The following is a 19,734-nucleotide window of genomic DNA, read 5'->3' as shown; positions in this document are numbered from 1 at the left end:
CTGTCTCTTCCTCTCTTCTAGCATAGCAGTGGCAGAGGGAACCATTTGGGAAAATGCCATAGTACAGATCGTCAACATAATACAAGCCCCCAGAGCTTCCTCTGAGCTCCTGGCCCCACCCCAGGCAGGCTCAGCAGGGAAGATTGAGATGCTCTGCACATTCTTCTCTAGAGTCTGAATCACTCCTAGAGTGCCCTCCAGGGCCGGAAGCAAGGTCGCCACCACTCCTGGAGTGCTCAGGAGTCATCAGCTCCAGCATGGGGACACAAGTGGGGAAGAGGAAGGACAAGGACCAGTTGTAGCCTCGAGCCTCAGGGTGCCCCTCTGCAAAATGGGGATTATGCCTTCCTCAGCGGCTCCAAGAATGACAGTGTGGTTATCGCTGTAGACTCTTCAGGGAGAAGATGCACCTCTGGGTGAGCCTCTGGATTCAGCCCCCAGCTCCAGACACCAATGTGGGTCTGAGAGACAAGGACCAGATTAACTTCCTGCAATATTCTAGAGGTCACTTCCGCCTAACTGGTCTGCCATGGCTCAGCTGAAATAGCCACAGAGAGCTGGGGTCTCTAGGGACCATACGGCTCACTCAAAGGAGTGTGTGTGTGTGTGCGCGTGCGCGCACGCAATGAGGCTGCCACAAATGTAACGCAATCTTAATTCCTGCTGAAAGAAGAGGTGTATGTATGGATATATATATATATAAATGTAGAATTTGTGTGTGTATATGTATTTATAATAAATAAATATTTATATTTATAATAAATAAATATATATATAAGTAAAATATATATATATAAATGCAAGAAAAGGTCTGGAAGGCCACCCATTGAAACATTATTATATGATTTTGTAGATTTTCATGTTGTTTATCTTCAAGGAACATGTATTACTTCTACAATAAAGGGGAGAGAAACAAAGTCTATTTTTATTTTTTTAAAGATCTGTATTTGTTTGAGAGTGCGTGTGTGCACACGTGAGTGAGAGAGGGGCAGAGAGAGAGGCGAAAAAGAATCCCAAGCAGACTCTGCGCTGAGGTGCTGATCACAGACCTGAGGCGGGACTCCATCCCCCAACCCATGAGATCATGACCTGAGCCGAAACCAAGAGTCTGACGCTTAACCGACTGAGCCACCCAGGCTTATTTTTAAAGAGAAAAATCTACCCATTGCCAAAATGCCCAGCTATGTCTGGCCTATGTTTCATTTAAATACTCTTTCAGCCAACCCCCAGCCCACTCCAGGTGGGGACCCAATGTGGACTCAGCCAAGAGCTTCTGGTGCCCTTCGGGGTCAGCAGGGCTCAGAGCCAGCTTCAGGTCCAACCTGGAAGGCCACCTGACCAGAGCTATCAACCATGCTACCCCACCAACGCCAAGGCTGGAGCTAATTAATTAACATGGATTTCTAAAGATGTTTCTAATGATGCAAGCAGGGAAGAGCAGAAAAGGGAGTCCTTGAACTAAAGAAAACCTCCACTTTAGAGCTGTTCACTCGAGAGCTTCTCCCTGAGGAGCCCTGCAAAGTAAGGCCAGGCATTCTGAGCAGGCACCAAGGACGAGGCTTCATTATGTTAAAAAATTCATCAGAAGACACCTCCGAGTGACTCCAGGCCTCCTCCTGTGAGGAGAAACCCATTTGGATAAATTTGGAAAACCCTCGCACACTCGACATTTTGGGGCACCCGCTGTGGGCAGAGCTCCATGTCCAGCCTTCATTTGGGCGGGGGATGCCGCAGGTGCCGTGGGGCAGTGAGGAAGGCCCTGGCTGGCAAGGTGAGTTCAGGGGAGCTCCTGAGGAGGCGGTCGGGGAAGACCTCCGCTTTCCCCCAGGGCCATCAGACCACATCCTCTTGCACGCTCGATGCACAAACAGGAGGCTGCCAGTCAGCTGTGTGTCTCCACGCTGGTGACCACAGTACCCCACCCCCATCCCATGAATCAGGTAGCTGCATTCGCACCTGAAAGAAGAAAGTGGTGGGATTCCTCGTCTCCCATCTGTGCTGACGCACCAAGCCACGGAACCGGATGCGTTCTCTTCAAGGACAAGGGAGACCAAAATCCCAGCTCACCCTTGCTAGCCCAGGATTACTGCTGATACCGTCCGTTTTAACTCCAAACATCCTTGTTTGGAAAGAAAAAGAAAACTGATGGTCACCCCACCCATTTCCCCATCAAAGTTTCATGGCAATTTCGCAACTTTCAGTCTCCATCCAGGCTGCCCCAGCCTGCCGACCAGCCTTCAGACACCTTCACTCCTGTGTCCTCACCCACTTGCCCACTGGTGAGTTCCTCACACTATCCAGGAGTCCTCACGCTCAGGGAAGCCCCCTGATCCTCAGCCCTCCATCCATTTCCGGGGTCCCCAACCTCATTCACTGCACTTAGCACACCACTCTGCAACAGCCTATCTCTTGGGCCTGTGAACTCCTGGCAGGCACCCACTGCCGTATTAGCCTCCTCCAAGTCCTTCACTTGTAACGCAGCACCTCGCTTAGACAGGTATTTGGTAAATAACATTTGCTAAATTCACTGCCATCAATCAGGGCCCAGGAGTCAGCTAGAACCACCAGCACCTTTCCTCTCCCTGGTCCCAGGTGCCCTACAGAGATGTCACTCTGGGATGATGGCAGCACTTAGAAGTGGGCAGGAGGCCCAATCAGACCCCACAACTACCCGGGCAGGAGAGTCCCCAAGATCCACAAGAGCAGGGGCTGATTTGGTCACATGATCTCAAAGGAGCCTTTACAAGCTCAGACGTTTTGCAACTCTTAAGTCTGTAACTCAGCTTCTTCAGAATAGAAATCGGGCCTAGTTATGTCCATCACAAGCCTCGAAAATATTAGTGCCATCAAGTCCACATGGGGAAATCCTCAGACAAGCACCAAAATTTAACATGCACAGACGCTCACTGCAGCACGTTTTGTAGTAAGAGAAACTAAACAAAGCATGTCCTTGGAATGCCATCTGCCATTAAAAATCACATTTTAGAACAGTAACATGAGAAGATGATCCTAACACGTTAAGTGAATAAAAGGGACTGCAAAACAACATGAGCCCAATTCTACAAAGAAAAAAAGGGAAAGGAAAAAAAAAAAAAAAAAAAAAAAAAAGGGAAAGGAAAAAGCAAAACCATATATATTTGTATATATTTGGAAAAGAAAATTCACCAAAATATTAACAGTGGCTCTGAGCAGGATTAGATGACTTTTCCAGTTTTCCACATTTATTTTTAAAGATTTTATTTATTTGACAGAGAGACAGAGAGAGAGAGAGAGAGAGAGCGCGCGCACAAGCAAGGGGAGCAGCAGAGGGAAAGGAAGAAGCAGGCTCCCCACCAAGCAGGGAGCCCAATGCAGGGCTCAATCCCAGGACCTTGGGATCACAACCTGAACGGAAGCCAGACCCTTAATGGACTGAGCCACCCAGGCGCCCTTGCATTTTCCACTACAATGTTAGTCAGGAGGTGAAAAAAAAAGGCTATGGAAAAGAAAGGTGACATTTCATGGCGTGAGGCTGACAGCAGACAAGTGGAGGAAAAAGTTGGAAGTTGGAAAGCATTTCATCAGACCCCTTCCCAGAGCCAGTGGCTATGCCTCGGGTGGATGTCACTGATGGAAACCAGAGGAAAAGCAGGGTATGAACTTTTATTTATTTTTAAAGATTTTATTTATTTATTCATGAGAGAGAGAGAGAGAGACAGGGAGGGAGAGAGAGAGAGAGACAGAGAGGCACAGACACAGGCAGAGGGAGAAGCAGGCTCCGTGCAGGGAGCCTGACGTGGGACTCGATCCTGAGTCTCCAGGATCACGCCCTGGGCTGAAGGTGGCGCTAAAACGCTAAGCCACCCAGGCTGCCTGGGTACGGACTTTTACAGCAGCCTCCCCGCACTCAAAGGTGGCAGGTGGCAGGGCAAGCAGCTCATTGCTGTCCATCTCCTGCCTCTCCCCATCATGTCCCTCAGAACACAGTCTTTGGGTTTGTCAAGGGCCTGTTCTTGCCAGGCCCTAAGGTGGGTGGGCACTGCAGGGATCATGTCAGAGGACTAGGGAAGCAGACCCTTTCTGCAGGTCAACCACCCTCTGCTTGCACACCTCCAGGGACTAGGAGCTCACTACAACCCACACAGGCTAGGCCCACTTTACTCCCCTGCAGCCTTTCCCCTACCACCCTAAATCCTATCTCAAATTCTGTCCAAGGGTGCAGCTCTTGGGCGACAGATTCCATCCTCTCGCCCCTTCCATCTGTGGGCATTCAAAAAGCCTTTTCACCTGCTCAGGCATAGACCACACTCAGGCCTTTCCGACAGGCAGGTGAGGTGGTATTTATAACCAAGGAATAATTGGATGTTAATTCCTTTCTGCAGAAGAGTGACTGGAGTTTCAATTTCTTCCTCTGCGAACTCTCAAGTGGGGCTAGCTGCAGCTGAGAGGCTATGACTGACATGCACGCACGGCCCAGGCTCACCCGCCCCCTCAGCCCCCACAGTGATTCTTGTAAGGGCCTCAGAAGCCATCAGCCCCCAACTCCCTTCCTCCCCAATTCTACCACCAACCAGTGGCCATCCTCACTTCAGGCGAGCAAGCCTCTTCCTGCCAGGTGTGGGATTCCACATTATAATCTAGCCTTGTCCAGGGGTGCCTGGCTGGCTCAGTAGGTAGTGTGTGACTCTTGATCTCAGTGTTATATTCGAGCCCCACACTGGGTGTAGAGATCACTTAAAAAAAAAAAAAAAAGTCTTAAGAAAAAAGAATCTAGCCTAGTCCTGTCAGTCTGGTCACTGGTCCTTAAGGCAGGAAGGAGCCGCTGATACATCACCCCAAAAACTTCAGAAGCACTACTTCCACACACGAATGGCTGACAAGGCCCAGCTCTCAGACACACCAGTGAGCCCTGAGCACCACCCACCACCACCCCTCGCCCACCTCCAGCCTCCCTCCTCAACCCCTCCTCTCAGATAAGCCACCTACTCAGACCTCCACCCTGCTGCTGACCTCAAGAGAGACTTTGGTCCACTGATAGGCAATAACCCGGCTGAGTCTCTTGGCAAAGATCCATTTCCTAGGGGGAGAAAGAGTGTGAGCCCACGCCTGATGAGCACCTGGGCTCCACACCCACTCCCACCACAGGTGAACTGTAAGGGCAAGTCCCTACCATCAGACTCTGAGAAAAAGGGGCGCTATGTCTTCCCGTAGCTTTAATGGAGAGGCCGTCTAGGAGACCCTGCCCCAGCCGGCCCTCCTCTGCTGTGCTCTCCCAGGGCACGGCCACAGGCCTCATCCCTTACTGCCCAGCTCCCCACCAGGATGGCCTCTCCACCTGCATACTGGCCCCAAGAGGCTGAGGGGAAACACGTTCCCTGACCAGTGTTTATATAACAACAACATAAGCATTTTATTTTTTCATTAAGCTTCTTAGTTCCTTAGTATCACAATGGAATGATGAGAAAACAAGAACAAAAAAAACCCATGAGTCTGCAAATCTCTGACGAAGAGCAGAGACTTCAAGGCAATCGGAGGGGAGGGCAGGAGAGGCTTGACAGAAGTGCCAAAACAGTTCCAGCATCAAGTCTCTCCAGGCCGGCTGGGCCGGGGATGGGGGTGGAATGGTGAGAAGGTGGCACTGTCATGAGCAGTCCTTGGCGTTTCTGCCTCATGGCTGATGTCCAAGGGAGTGGCGCAGACCAGCCCACAGGATTCCCTGGGGCCTCCCTGGAACCTGGCCACATGACCCTCTGCTTGCTCCCGTTGCCCTGGGCACTCCAACCAGTGCTAAGATGCACCCTGAAGCCAGCTCGGCTGGGTGGGCAGCAGGAGAGGAGCGTGGAGAGGGGCAGGGGGGCAGGCAGCACTGTTCAGGGTGCAAGAATCCAAGGAGCAGCCGAGGCCTGTCTGGGAGCCGTCTGTGGCAGAGGGCAGAGGTGATGCGGGTGGCAGCAGCAGGAGTTCGAGTCCCTTGGCGGCAAGCAGGCTGTGCCTAGAGCTTCACGGTGCCGGGGGGCAGGCTGTCATTGCAGAGTCTGTAGTAACGCAGGTCGTTGACCAGCCTGTGCACGTTCTGGGTGAATGAGGGCAGGTCCTGGAAGGCAGGGGTACAGCTGCAACCCAGCCCCATCTAACACCCCAAATCATCCCACCCCCACCCCACCCCAGCTCTTTCCATCCCAGGGTGAGCCTCAGAGGTCTGCAAATGTTTTATTAAACTCGAAATTTCTACTCATTCATGCACCATGTGTCAGCCAAGGTCCTATAGGAGCAAAAGAACAATAGTTAACACTCCCCTAGTGCTCACCATGTACCAGGCTCTGCCACGAGGGATCCAGATACTAAGTCACTCAAACTTTGCCACGAGCCTGAGATACAGGTTTCATTAGTACTCCCATTTGAAGGATGAAGAAAGTGAAGCACAGAGATATTCCAAAGCTTGCCCCAGATTCCACAGAAAGAAGGGAAGGGGGTCCAGACTAGACTCTCTCATGAACATGGGTACATCTGCCAATGCACACCTCTCCTTTGCCACAGCTAGCCAAGTGGCGTCCACAGACTCCTCCTCCCTATCTGGGGCTCTAGGCAGGTCCTATCAATCAAGAGAGACACCCCAGGAGCCCACAGGCCACAGACACCAGTGGATCCCTTGCAGCTAGAACCCCAAACTCTACCATGATCCAGCAAGACAGATGAATGAAGGCACAGATTCCTTTACTTATTTCATCCTTCAGAAAACAAACCAAAGGGGTGTCTTTTAGATCAGTGGCTCACAAATGCCAAATTCAAATTTCCTGAGTGGAACACAAGAGTACGTTTCTGTATATTTAATAAGCCCCTCCAGGTGCACTGACATATAACTAGATTTAGAAGCTGCTACTTTAAGTCAAGAATTGACTGATAAGAATATCATTAGAAATGGAGGGTTAAATATGAGGATTTGGCCTCAAGGAACAGGAAGGAAACTACCCAAGTGGCTGAAGTGAACTTCCAGAAGCTTAGGAGAAGACAAGATAGATCCCAAGGAAAAAAAAAGATTTCAAGACCAAGGAAAACAGGAACTGACTCTAAAAGGAAACTACCCTCACACATATCACAGATGTGATAAGCAAAAAGTGAGCAGACTTTGCTCCAGCAAGAGCAATGTGTAAATTGGCAGAGGGCAGTAGGCCTGCGGGCTGGCTACTCCAGCATGGGAGGCAAGGCAGGGACAGCACGAGGGCATGGAACAAGACTGCATTTTGCCACGTTGTCACGCAGTGAGGGATGAAACACTCATCCCATGGGAAGAGATCCAGAAAGAGCCTAGTAGGCAAATGCAGAGAACTAATGGTGGAGAGAGGAAGGAGGGCAGGTGAGAGCCCTGACAGGACACCCTGGGACAGGAGATGGCATGTGCACCAGCAACGATGGCTCCATATGCATCCAGCGCCTTCACCCCGGCCCCTACCTAAGGTGCTATACGGGACTGGGTGGGGGACGGGGGGGACGGGACTATCACAGCCCCCTTCCCACCTCCCCATGCTCCTTGGGCAGACAGCAAGGGGCACAAGGGTGAGTCCTGTGGGAGCTCATCCCAGGAACCAACAGCAGGTCAGCCCATGTTGAACCAAAGGCCTGGGCAGAGCCCACAATTCCATCCCTAACCCTGGGCTCTCAGAAGATGTGATTCCTGAGCACCAGTCTTCCCAGCCTATCTGCAAGTTCAGGCTACAACTGCTCAGGATACTTGAGGAAATGATGACTGGGCCCAGTGGGGGGGTGATGCTCGACGGGATGCAGTGAGCACAAAGAAGCAGAGGCCATCAGATGGACTGCTGGGGCCAGTGGCTGAGATGAAGAACACATGTGTTGCCCCCCACACGGGGGGGGGGGGGGGGGGGGGCTTCCCACATCCAGCCACAGCCCCAAGTCGATCAGGAGCCATCAGCAGGTACAGACCACACAGGGAAGTGGCCTGCCCTTTCTCCACTGAGTGGGCACCAGGGTGAAAGCCCATGCTTGCCCTTCCCTTTAGCCTAGCCTCTCTCTCCTCACCCGATCCATCTTGAAATTTCGCCCCAGCACATTTTTCTGGTTGGCATCCACACCATCACAGCTGGTCAGAAACTCTGGGAGGAAGGCTGCAAAGAAGCCATCAAAGTCCACAGAGGCCATGTTGTAAATGGCGATGCCGATCTCCTCCTGCAGAAGGTCATGGGACTTGTGAACCAGGACCTGCAGCAGCACGTTCACAAACTGAAACAGCATGGCGGTCCGGAAGATCTTCTGCAGACAGAGAGGCTGGGTTGAGTGAGGGTATAAGGGCTCACTCTGCCCCCGGGGGCCCATCTATGCCCCAGCCCGCCTCCTGCCATGCATCCCAGCTGTGGCCCTAGAAGACTGGGACTCCACCCACCCCACTGACACCTCTGATGAAGGACCCTTTCTGAGAGGGGGTGCTAACCTTGTGGTACAGCTTCTGCTTGGTGTTGAGAGTTTCCAAGTAGAAGAGATTTTGTTTAAATAGGTGGATATCAGGCTGAAGAAAGGACTGTCCAAAAGCCTAGGAAATAAGACCACTATGTGATGAGCAGCACTTAAACCATCTCAGACCCAGCCCTCCTGGGCCCCCACCCTCACTCCCCACCAAAAGAACCCACACCCCACAAGTGGTTCCTCATGCCCATGGCAGGACAAGGGTATCCACTGCCTTGATTCTCCTGGTCAGATCTTGGAATATTCCTGTGTAGTCTTAGCTCTACAGTCCTCCCGCACTGGGCTTAACTCCACATACTAGTCTCACCTTAATCTTTTATAATAAACCTCCAGATCCCTTCATGGATTCCACTTTTGAAGCAAGAAGCTGGTCAAATGACTCTAGTCAAATCCTCAGCAATCCCAGCAGACTCCTGCTGCCTCCTCTCAAGCCAACCCCTCACCTCTGGAAGCCACACACCCTCTCCTTGGTGTCCCAACTTTTATAAACCACAAATCCTGGGAGGCTCCTTCAAACTGGATGCCTCTGCCTAGGGGTTAAGCAACAAATTTTTAAACTGCTTTGAGTTTCTGGACTATAAAAGTTACAAGTTCTAGGGCAAAAAGTAATACCCTTCCTCTGCAAAAAAAAAAAAAAAAAAAAAAAAAGCCAATGATGTGTAAGCTCCCACCCCCAACAAGCTGCTGTCTGTCTGTCCTTTTGCGTCCAGGCCCCTGAGCTACAAGAAGAGTCTCGTAAGGCCTGATGCAGCAGGGAGATTTCCAATGATGCCCAATGGTTTTATTTATTAATTTGGGTTTACTGAAGTATGACACTGAGTAAAAAAAAAACTCACCCTTTTGGGGTTCACCCTTGTGCAATTCTGACCAACCCACAGTCATCTAACCAGCATGACAAACAAGACACACAACACTTCCGTCTCTCCAAAAAGTTCTCTCATGTCCCCTTCACAGTCTCCTCCCCCTACCCCAAGGGAACCACTGCTCATTCTGTCCCTCTGGTGCTGCCTTTTTCGAAAGTTACATGATGGAGTGGAAATCATATGGTCTGGGGCCTTCTGGATCTGGCTTCTCACCCAGCATAACATATTTGGAAGCATCTATGCTGGTCTTGGTGTAAGAACATGTTCCTTTTTACTGTTAAGTAGCAGTCCATTACATGCATGTGTCTCAGCTGATGGCTATCCCGGATTATTTCCAGATTTTGGCAATTATGAAAAAAACCACTATAAACACCTACAGACACATGGCATGAATACATTTTCATTTATCTTAAGCAAAATGCTTAGAAAGTGGGATTCTTGATCAGGTAGTGACTACATGCTCAACTTGATAAGAAACTGACACTATGAAGCTGTTTTCCAAAGTGGCTTTCACAATCCTGAGTAGGGGGCCAGGCATCCGTCTGCCCCAGAAGGCTTAAAAAACAAGGTTGAGGTGGGGGGAGGAGGAAAGCACACGAATATTCCACACCCAAAGCCACACTGGAGACAGCAGGGCAGCAAGAGGCCAGGGGTAGGGCTTGTGTTTATCCAGAGAAGAATCTCTACACAGGGAGCTCAAGGGAAGAAGGGGAGAATCTCTCTGGCTACCCCAAAAAGAAAACCTTGCAGTGACAAAAAAAAAAAAAAAAAAAAAGGAAAACGTTCTACTTCGACCTGGGCTTAGAATAAAAAGCTATACGATGAAGTGTGGAATGAGGACAGCAACCAAGCAGCAGCCACTAGGCAGCCCGGCCATCCCCAGCAAGGGGGGGTACCCTGGTCTCCTACAGCAGGGTCCAGTCAGCCCCCAAGACAGCCTGCTCATAGGACAGTGTTTCCCCAGTATAGTACCAGCCAGAATGATCTTTACAAAATGCAGATCCCTGGGCCCCTCCCCAAGGGACTTCACTTAGCTTCTAGTTAAGTGGGCCCCAATGTACTACAGGCAGTCCCCTCACACTTGGGAAACACCCACTACAAGGCATATGGACAGGTATTTATCCAGCACCCGCAGGCGCCAGCTGCTGGGTGGAAACTAACTCAGTCCATCCTCACACTAAAACCCATGAAATAGGCAGCATTCTCTCCACTTTACAGATGAAGAGACAGAGGCTCCAAGAACTTAACTAACTTCCCAAGTACTAAGTGGTAGCACTAAGCTCTGATCAGAAGCTACATGGCTTCCTCATATGCCAGGGAAGCAAACCAAGGGATAGACAGCCAAAGGACCCAGGTGGTGTCCAGAATGAGGCCTCTCCATCCTGGGATTGCATGGCAGCCTCACCAGCTCTGCCTGCACGTTACCTGCATGATGGCACTGAACTGAGGCTCATTCTCCATCTGCTCCTCAGCGATCCCCCTCTGGACACTGGCCAGGACAGTGGACTTGAAGAAGTACCTCCAGTTGTGATGGAGCGTCCGGAAAAGGAGCTCAAACAGCTCAGCCTTCACATCAGGGGAGGGGCGCTGCGGAGACACACAGACCCTCAAACCTTCCCTTCCTGCGGCTCAGGGGGCCACTCACAGCCTTGGCTCAGAGCAACAAAGAGGCCTAAGCGATGCCTAGTTAATAGCACACAGAGTGTCAGCGTCCCACCCACACTCTTGTCCAGTCAAGTTCCCCTCGGGCCAGCAGTTCAAACCAGGCCAACTTCCCCAGAGACACGACACTGGAGTCAGTTCCAAGGGGCCCTTTATTTTACATTTTTTCCCTAAATGTTTTATTTTTAAGTAACCTACACTCAAAGTGGGGCTCAACCTCAAACCCTGAGATCACCACAAGTAGCACACTCTACCAACTGAGCCAGCCAGGTGCCCCAAGGGGCCTCTTTTCTGTCAGAAGCACTCAGTCCTCTCAGCTGGGGAAAGAGGCTACCAAATGGCAGAACAAGTAGGAATGTGGGTTTCCTATTTAGAAAGCAGCTGCTGTGACCTGCCACATCTTCTTGGTCGTGCTGTTCCTTTTCCCAGGATAAAAACTGCTGTCCCAGCTAACCTGCTGATCTTATGCAAAACAAGTAAAAAGTCTTAAAAGCAGTTCTGCCCTCTGTGGAACAGGAGTTCAAGGAGCACCTACAAGCCACAGCCACACTAGAGGATCCCCAGGGGGAGGCGGCGTGCAGGGCTAAGTACTCTGGGCCCATCTCCCCAGCCACTGGTAGCAAGATTCTGAGAGGAGGGGTGAAGGGGAAGATAGACTCAGCAATATTTTCGAATTGAACCAAAAATCTCCAAGTCACTGAGGGGCATGCCAGGTCACAATATTCCAGATGTCTCTGCAGAATTCAAAACTGTAAGGTCCGGATATATTTAATTCAGCCTTGATTAAAATTAAATTGGGACCAGAGGGCACGAGCTCCCATGGCAGGAATCCTTACAGGACCCAAGTGTGTTTAATGATGCAAAGCAACTGACTTATTTAAGCCTTAGTTGGGGCACTTAAAAAGGTTAGTTCTTATTTAACTATGACATAAAATGCAATTAAATCCACACTTATTCTGGATCTTGTCATGCTGAATGTCTATTTTCAAAGGAGGAAGAGCATTCCTTTAACAACAGAACCTTTGCATGGTTCCAAAAACTAGCCTAATATCCTTGAGATCAGTGAAATGTTCTTACTAGGATAATACATTTGTTATAATGTTTGCTAGAGAAAACCACATATTCACTTAAAGTTATGAATTGTTTGCCATAGGAGACTGATCTTACCAACCAACCTGGTGGCAATTAACCTGCTATGCTTTCACTAGACTAGTTCAGATTCACACAACCAATATAAACAGACTGGACCGAGCTAAAGGCATTCTTTCTTGGAAAAAATTATTTTACAAGAAAAGTAACTAACAAATTAGCTTTAAAATGCAATGCATTTTCTTCATGATTTCATTCTGTCCCCAGGGGCACACAGGAGGCAGTACAGGGTACCGGCCCAGCCTCTCGTACCTCGGCAATGATGGGATACACCTGCTCCATGCACAGGGAGATGATGCTGGGGAGAAAAGGCTTGAACACCTGGCCAGGCTCCTGGACCACCACCTGCAGGATCTTCAGGAACTTCTCCACCACCCGGCAGCCAGTGCTGCCTTCATGGAGGATACTCTCAGCCAACTGCTCTCTACAGACAAGGGGAAGCACACGGTAGCCAAGGGAATGTTTCTCAGGGGCCAGCACAAAAACCAACACTTGAGGCAAGTGAAGAAAAGGAACAGAAAGTCCCAGGCTCTGTAGCCGGGCCCCACTACTTCTCCCTTGGGAATCTGGAAGCCAAGGACAGTAGATCTGCAGTTACCTGGTAAACATGTTGAGGAAAGTCTGTATGATTTGCTCTGTGAAAGGCACACCCATCTGTACTCTAAGGCCTCGAAACAGGGTGAGGAAGAAGCTCAGCATCTCATCGGTCACATCTACATAAAGGCACAAAGCAAACAGTCAGAGACACATGCATAGATATCAACAGGAGCCCTCCTTTTACAAGCTGCACCACCATCTCTCCCAAAGACTTCCTGCTGGAAGAAGCTTCCCCAACACCACTGGAGTCCATGATGGAAAGTGGGAAACAACTAGGGACATGCCAAAAAAACCAGTCTGGCGTCATGAACCTCTGGTTGACAACGGCTCACTAGAGAAGTGAAGGTCACTAGGAAGCCTCCTTCACCACTCGGCATCCACCAGCACTGAATTCTCAATGTAGATAGATCATTTTTGTGCTCACTCTGATGGAGCCATTCAACTGGGCCAACACCTGAGTGCTCTTACCATTTCTCTCTGACCACTAATCCTCGCACTCGGGTCAGGGGTTAAGTGGCTAAAAGTGGATAATGAGGGTGTATTCAGGCTGCATGGCCCTAGTCCATTAAAGGGATTAATTGCAGAAAATACTGGTTACATTTAGTCTGGTTCCACTTGCAGATCTAAACAATCATCTTGTACAGTACATTTTGGCTCTAATCTCACACACTCTGCTTACAAGAGGCAATCATGGAGTGCGTCCTGACTGACAAACCCCACTATCTCCCTTTTGAGAGCCAGGCCATGTGCAGTCACTGTGCCACAGCACCTCACTGGTGACACTGACAGAGGGAGAGAGGGATCCATGTCAGCAAAACCCATCTTGCCATTTAAGGAAATAAGCAGCACTCATGGGGAAAAGTTTTTTCTTCTGTACAATGACCCCATCACCTCATCCTCTCATATTCCACTCTGGGAGAAGGCAAAGACTCAGAAGTGAACACTATGCAAGATGCCCCAAATTGACTCTGGGCCACATGACACAGGTGCAAGGTCCAGGTAAGGTCTGCCCATAAGCATCCCTGCCCTCTACTGTCAGCATCAAGGCCTGCACTGCCCATGCCATGCATTCTGCAGAGCCAAGCAGTCATTCTGGGACTTGCCGGCACCAGCCACCAGGGGGCCTGCCGCCAGCTCCTACCTGACTGATGGATAAAAGCTGGAAAGAGGGCCAGGGAGACCTGCACGGATTCCTGCAGCGACTGGTAGCATATCTGCCGGGACTTGGTGGACTCTCCGGAGATATTCTCCACGATGTCCTCTAAGACGCTAAGTGTCTGGTGGATAATCACTTTTGCTGCAAATTGAGATTCAGTGCACGTTACAACTTGTCTGAGGATAAAGCAGGGTAAGGGAACACACGGGAAGGGGGGACATTTGCACAGGTATTCAGAGGACAGTTGCAGAAGTCTTGCTAAAGGAACACTGTCTCTCTTGATTGAGTTATCCATCTCTCTCTCTTTCTCCATACAACCTTTTCTCTCTTTTTGCCCTTTTACTGTCAGGACTCCAGTTGCCTGCCCACTCAGTTTTTTGCCTCTCTTCTGCTTCTATCCACCAGAAACCAGTCCACAGAGAGGGAAAGGTAAAGTGCAGCCTCTGGTTAGGGGACGAGTGAGAAACTCACAAGGCAACTACCCCAGGCAAGAATGGACACACGCAGATCAAGCACGCCTTCAGCTCCAGATATACCTCTGGTATATCTGGATCTCCTGAAATCCACACCAGCACCTGCCAGCACATGTGCTGCTGCTGTCCTCAGGAATAGACCATCTGATCAATTCTTGCCCACTGTGCCTGTGGCCTGACAATACATACAATTATCATATGATATTGTGTTATTAACCACAAACACTTCTAAGGAGACCCTGATGTGAATGCTCACGTGATCCCTCCACAGAGAAAGCAGAGGCAGTGGCCAGCAAACTGGCAGGAGCTAAGAGGACACAGCAAGGGCCCAGACCAGAGGAACCTAGAGAAGAACTACAGATGAGCACTAGATGGCTCTAGAACCGGGGCAAGCCCCTTGTCAGGACACTGGGGATAGCCAACAGCTCCACCTTTGCAGGGTTGCTGTGAGGATGATAGACAAGGTTGAGAATGTTTCAGCAAAGTACCTGACATATCAGAAGGTTCGGTACAGGGAAGCTGTCATCCTTCCCCAGCACTGGTGGAGTTGGCTCTCACCCTTACACACAGAGTTGCCTCCCCCATGGCTCAGGGAGCTGGGCAGACTCAGCCCTGGTGGAGCTCTGGAGGCTGAACCAGGACAAGGCTGAGAGCTGGCCTCCACCTGGCCACACTCCCTGGGCCCCCATGCTCACCAGCCTCTCTGGAGACTGAAGCGGCTTCCAGGGAAGGGTACGGCAGAAAGAATCGATGTCTGGCAGTGGATGCAACCAGGACTGACTCCTAACTCCACTAGATTCTAAGTCTCAGTTTCTCATCTGAAAGTGTGGATAGATAGATAAAACCACCTCACTCAAAGGACTGAGTGTAATTGAAAATAACAACTCACGACACTCCTGGTCTTCTAAAGGCTGGTCATGCAGACGAGGCATGTGAGCCAAAGGCACACGCATCATACTGAAGGAGCCACTCACACAACACTACTCCAAGCACAGGGACTTAACCAAACCAGGAAACTGTACTTGGGTTAGATGTTTCCCCAAGAATACACAAGGCACAGGAGAAGTAGTTTAGGGGGAAAAGCTAACAGAGTCAAGAGACCAAAATCTGACCTCTGATGTGTAAGGAAATTGAAACAGTAACCAAAGTACATTCACAGAAATGTACATACAAGGGGAAACTAAAAGCACCATTAAATATGTAATAATAGGAGAATAGGTATATAAAATGTGGTATTCCACAGGATAGGATGTTACCAGACCATTAAAAACAATTCTTTCAAGAACAAAGGGGCGATGTGGTAAAGAATCAGGATCTGGAGCCACTCAGATGCAAGGCTGATTCCTGACCCCATTCCTTCTCTCTGATCCTAAGCAACCTACACCTGCGAGCTGGGGGCGGGGGTGGTGCAGACACACACACACACACACACACACACGGGAAGGGCACTTTACAATGGAGAAACTGGCAGGCCCTGCTTCCAGCAGGTGACCACACTGAGCAGGCCAATAATGGGGCACATGGAAGCGATGCAACAGAAAGGACACAACACTGCCCAAGTGGTATTCCTGCCCAAACTGCTGGAAACAGTCAGAAGAGCTTACAAAACATTTTACAAGAATGTGGGTTTGGACTCTTCAAAAATGTCAAGATTACATAAAACACAAACCAGGAATGCTTTTCTGTATTAAAAGACTGGAAGGATTGGACAACCAACTAGAATACATGATCCCTGACTATATCTTGGATTTTTAAGAAGCAAAAAGGCCACTTTGGTAACACCTGGGGAAAATCTGAATGTGGTCTATATGTAAAATGACATTATCATTTACAAGGCTGCACAGCCTGGTTGTATTCATGGTGTTTGGGTTATATAAGAGAGTATCATGTTTCAAAAGTCAAGGTTAAGAATTCAGGATAAAGTGTCAGTGTAAGCAGCTTACTCTATTTATATGGCTCTGTTAAAAGTGTGGGGTGGGCAAGAAGACAAGTGTGGCAAAATATTAAGTGGTAAATCCTCGAGTGAGAGAGACAGTTGTTCCTTTGCTTAAGTCTTTCAAGTATTGTGTAGGTATCAAAATTTTTCAGTGTACTAAGCTGCAATGGGAAAAGCTTTCCAGGCCTTCGTGTTATCACTCATAGAAGAGGAGAAGACAAATTTCATTGGGCTGCAGGGAAGGCTGAATGAAGGAACGTGTAGAAAGTTCTCAGCCTAGCACTCAGCACACAGTGAACATGCCACAGATGTTAACTCTGCTGTTAAGTATATTCCCTGTGGAAATCACTGGTTCTGTTCAGCAGACAGCTCCAGCACACAGTTGCATGCACTCTGCAGGGAAGCTGTGGCCATATACTCGTATGTTCTGGCCAATGAAATGTGAGCAGAAATACAGAGGCCAGGTGTCACCTGCAGACCAGCTCCTGGAGCACTACTGCAACATCCCCCACGCCCCAACCTCAGTGTAAGCGCAAACTGTATAGCAGCCTCAGCAGCCTGGGGCCTCAAGTGACCAGAACAACAAGCAGGACATTCCCAACCCCCTTGATCCCAGCTGGACATGTAGTAGGAGCAAGAAATACCTCTTGTTACTGGATTAAGCCACTAAGATTTTGGCATTATTTACCACATAGCTTACACTGACTGATAATAAGTATATGTAAGATAAAGGGAGAAAAGACACTAGCTGTACGTAACCCCTAGGAAAACCACTTCACCTTACCCTAGTTTCCTCAGGAATTAAATCAGGATATCAACAGTAACTAACTCAAGGCTGATCTGGGAATTAAATTACTGAACACAAAACACTGAGATCCAGGACCCAACAAACACTAGACCGTGAAGGGTGGTGCTGGCACAGCCAGACATGCGGTGATGAGGAGACCACCCAGGCAGGTGCCCAGTGCATAGGGCACCCTCACTAACTCTGTTCTTTTTTTTCTTTTTTAAGATATTATTTATTTACTTGAGAGAGAGCAGAGCAAGAGAGAGAGCGAGAGAGACAGTGAGCACAAGAGGTGGGGAGGGGCAGAGGGAGAGGGAGAAGCAGACTCCCTGCTGAGCAGGGAGCCCAACGCAGAGCTCGATCCCAGGACCTGAGATCATGACTTGAGCCAAAGGCAGACCCTTAACAGACCCAGGTGCCCCTAACTCTGCCACTCTTAAGCACCCACAGAACTAGAGAAGACATTGAAACAGAGAAAAAGGAAGACAACAAGATTGCTAAAATGGTTACTTTCTAAAATACTGAAATGGGAGATTTAAGAGATTTTTTCCATTCTTTACAGTTCCTAATATTTTTGTAAAATGAGCACTTGTTAATGTTCCTGATTATAAAAATAATGTTCTTAGAAAGTATGTTGAGTACTTATTGCTATTTCTAACATTTCACAAAGCGTTTTTGTTGACATTCTATAAATGTCATCCAACATTTCAGTATTTTCTGGAAAATAGTGTGTGAAAATACTGTATTTTTAAAGTATTTCTACAAAATTTGTACTTTCTGGAAGATTTTTCAGAGAAATCTGATGCCTTCTATTTGAACTGTGTTTTCTTGATTCATCTTTTTCCTCCCTTTTGAATATAAACAATCAAATTTGAAGTGCCAATAATGAAGATACCAACTTCTTTCAAAGCCTCTGAAACACATGCATTTAGAGAAAGGTTAAAAATAGTTTTAAAAGACAGTACTTAAATCCATTTTTCCCAGTGTGTAGAGGTGAATTGCTTTGATTGCTTATACAAGTATCTAAAATGAATCAATTAGTCATTGTAGACTTTTTATCCACAGAAGACACCATCAATGGTTTACTTACTTTTGACATTTTAACTAAGAAAGGAGGTGTCCTACATTCAGGAAACCCGTCCAGCTGACGGGTTCACAGAATTCCAGAGACGCAGGATTCCACCAGCCAAGGCTGGCTCTCCCACCCAGCAGCCATGTGACAACAGACAGATGAATACCTCATCAGCCACAAAGGAAGTGCTGCCCTACCTGTCTTCCCAGGCTGTCCCTGCCTAGGGGATACTTACTGTCATCCAGTGGCATCTTCCTCTGTGGGGCAACAGCATTGGGTTTCAGGTTGCGATAGTCCCTTGAGAGTGCAGAGATGAGGCTGGCATGGTTGATGGAACGCACGGGCCACTGCTGTTCATTCTCAGGGAGGTTTGGCCACGGAAGCAGAAGGATGTTAGAGAGGGCTCGGCACACCAACACCTGAGCCTGGAAGAGACCCCCATGGGCATCCATCAGAGGGCAAAGAGCAACAGACAAGTGCACATTACATGGCCTTGGCACCTAGCATGGGCACACACAGCTCAGGCCTCCAGGCTCTGTTCCCCCAGACTGGGCCTGGAGCTTTGGGCCCAGCCAAAGGTAATGCAGGGAGGGGAGAGAAACTGAAGCAGTAACAACAAGTCTGGGTCCAACACATTCCAGACCCAGCCCTAATAATCTTTCTTGGTGCCATCACTTCCCCTCAATTCTGGTATCAGAAGACTTACAGAGGGAAAAGTCACAGATACTGCATTCAACACCCTCTGAGAAGCTGCTCAGAACAGGGATGAGAGTGTGAGGCAGTAAAAAAACCTCTTAGGACATATGCTCAGCGCTGTGTCCAAAGCACTATGTTCATATCCCAGGTGCTCTCAAGTAACTGCTTTGACTGCCCTCTGACACCACCTCTGTTTTGTTTTTAAACTTCTAGCCTGAGCCTCCTAAAGATTATGAAAATCTTTGTCTGGAGTGTCTCAACCCTAAGAAAATAAATATAACAATAAAAACAGACTGTTTCAAACCAAAAAGAATGCAAAGGGGACTCTTGACAACTCCAGTCAAATCGCCAGCTCTCAAAGCAGCACCATTTGTGTGCCTACCAAGAGGAATGTGTTACATCCTTATCCACATACTGCCTGCCGCCTGTGTTCGAAGGGCCTAATGAGAAAGTGCTGAGGCTGCCCTAAGTGCCACACGTAAAGAAACCGTCTCTGCTGGCATGGGCTGTAAGCTCCGAGTGCATAAGAAAGGTCTCCCTGAGTCTGAGCCACACGGCTCCAGGACCAGTGCAGGGTGGCCCTGGGGTCTCCCACCTTATCGACAAGTCGCTGAGCAGAGGCATCGGTGATTCTGTTGAATACTTTCTGCACCGCGGGGATACTGATCAGAAAGACGGGCCTCACAGTGGTGGCCAGGGAGACCAGTAAGTGGCACGCAGATAGCAGCAACTTGTCTTGGACCTGGAGACAGAAGGGGACATGTCAGCTCACTCTCCTGTGAGCCTAGTATTAGAACTTTAATGAGGCAGCCACAAGCCAAATAAGGCTCTGGGAGCCATTACCCACATGGGTTCTATATCAAAGAAATTTCTGGGGACGATGCCC

At 49.0% G+C, this 19,734-nt stretch overlaps 1 protein-coding gene across 8 annotated transcripts in view; it reads right to left on the bottom strand.

Moving 5' to 3' along the window:
* Positions 1–5,364: 5,364 nt before the first annotated feature.
* The window catches only part of XPO6 (exportin 6), a 102,005-nt gene continuing 87,635 nt past the window's right edge, over positions 5,365–19,734 (bottom strand). For 7 of the 8 annotated variants that reach the window (XM_038539974.1, XM_038539977.1, XM_038539973.1 and 4 more), the window contains 9 exons: positions 19,444–19,590; positions 18,388–18,577; positions 13,870–14,025; positions 12,730–12,844; positions 12,384–12,555; positions 10,746–10,907; positions 8,426–8,524; positions 8,017–8,247; positions 5,365–6,073 (listed from right to left, as the gene is read on the bottom strand). In XM_038539974.1, the coding sequence (XP_038395902.1) occupies positions 5,972–6,073; positions 8,017–8,247; positions 8,426–8,524; positions 10,746–10,907; positions 12,384–12,555; positions 12,730–12,844; positions 13,870–14,025; positions 18,388–18,577; positions 19,444–19,590 (1,374 nt within the window). In that variant the 3' untranslated portion in view covers positions 5,365–5,971. The remainder of the gene's footprint in view (positions 6,074–8,016; positions 8,248–8,425; positions 8,525–10,745; positions 10,908–12,383; positions 12,556–12,729; positions 12,845–13,869; positions 14,026–18,387; positions 18,578–19,443; positions 19,591–19,734) is intronic. The other variant, XM_038539980.1, reaches the window with a different exon arrangement.

The sequence above is a fragment of the Canis lupus genome, chromosome 6 (assembly GCF_011100685.1).
Source record: "Canis lupus familiaris isolate Mischka breed German Shepherd chromosome 6, alternate assembly UU_Cfam_GSD_1.0, whole genome shotgun sequence".
NCBI lineage: Eukaryota > Metazoa > Chordata > Mammalia > Carnivora > Canidae > Canis > Canis lupus.
Note: the sequence above shows the minus strand (reverse complement) of the source record. Positions and strands in the feature narration are given on the sequence as shown.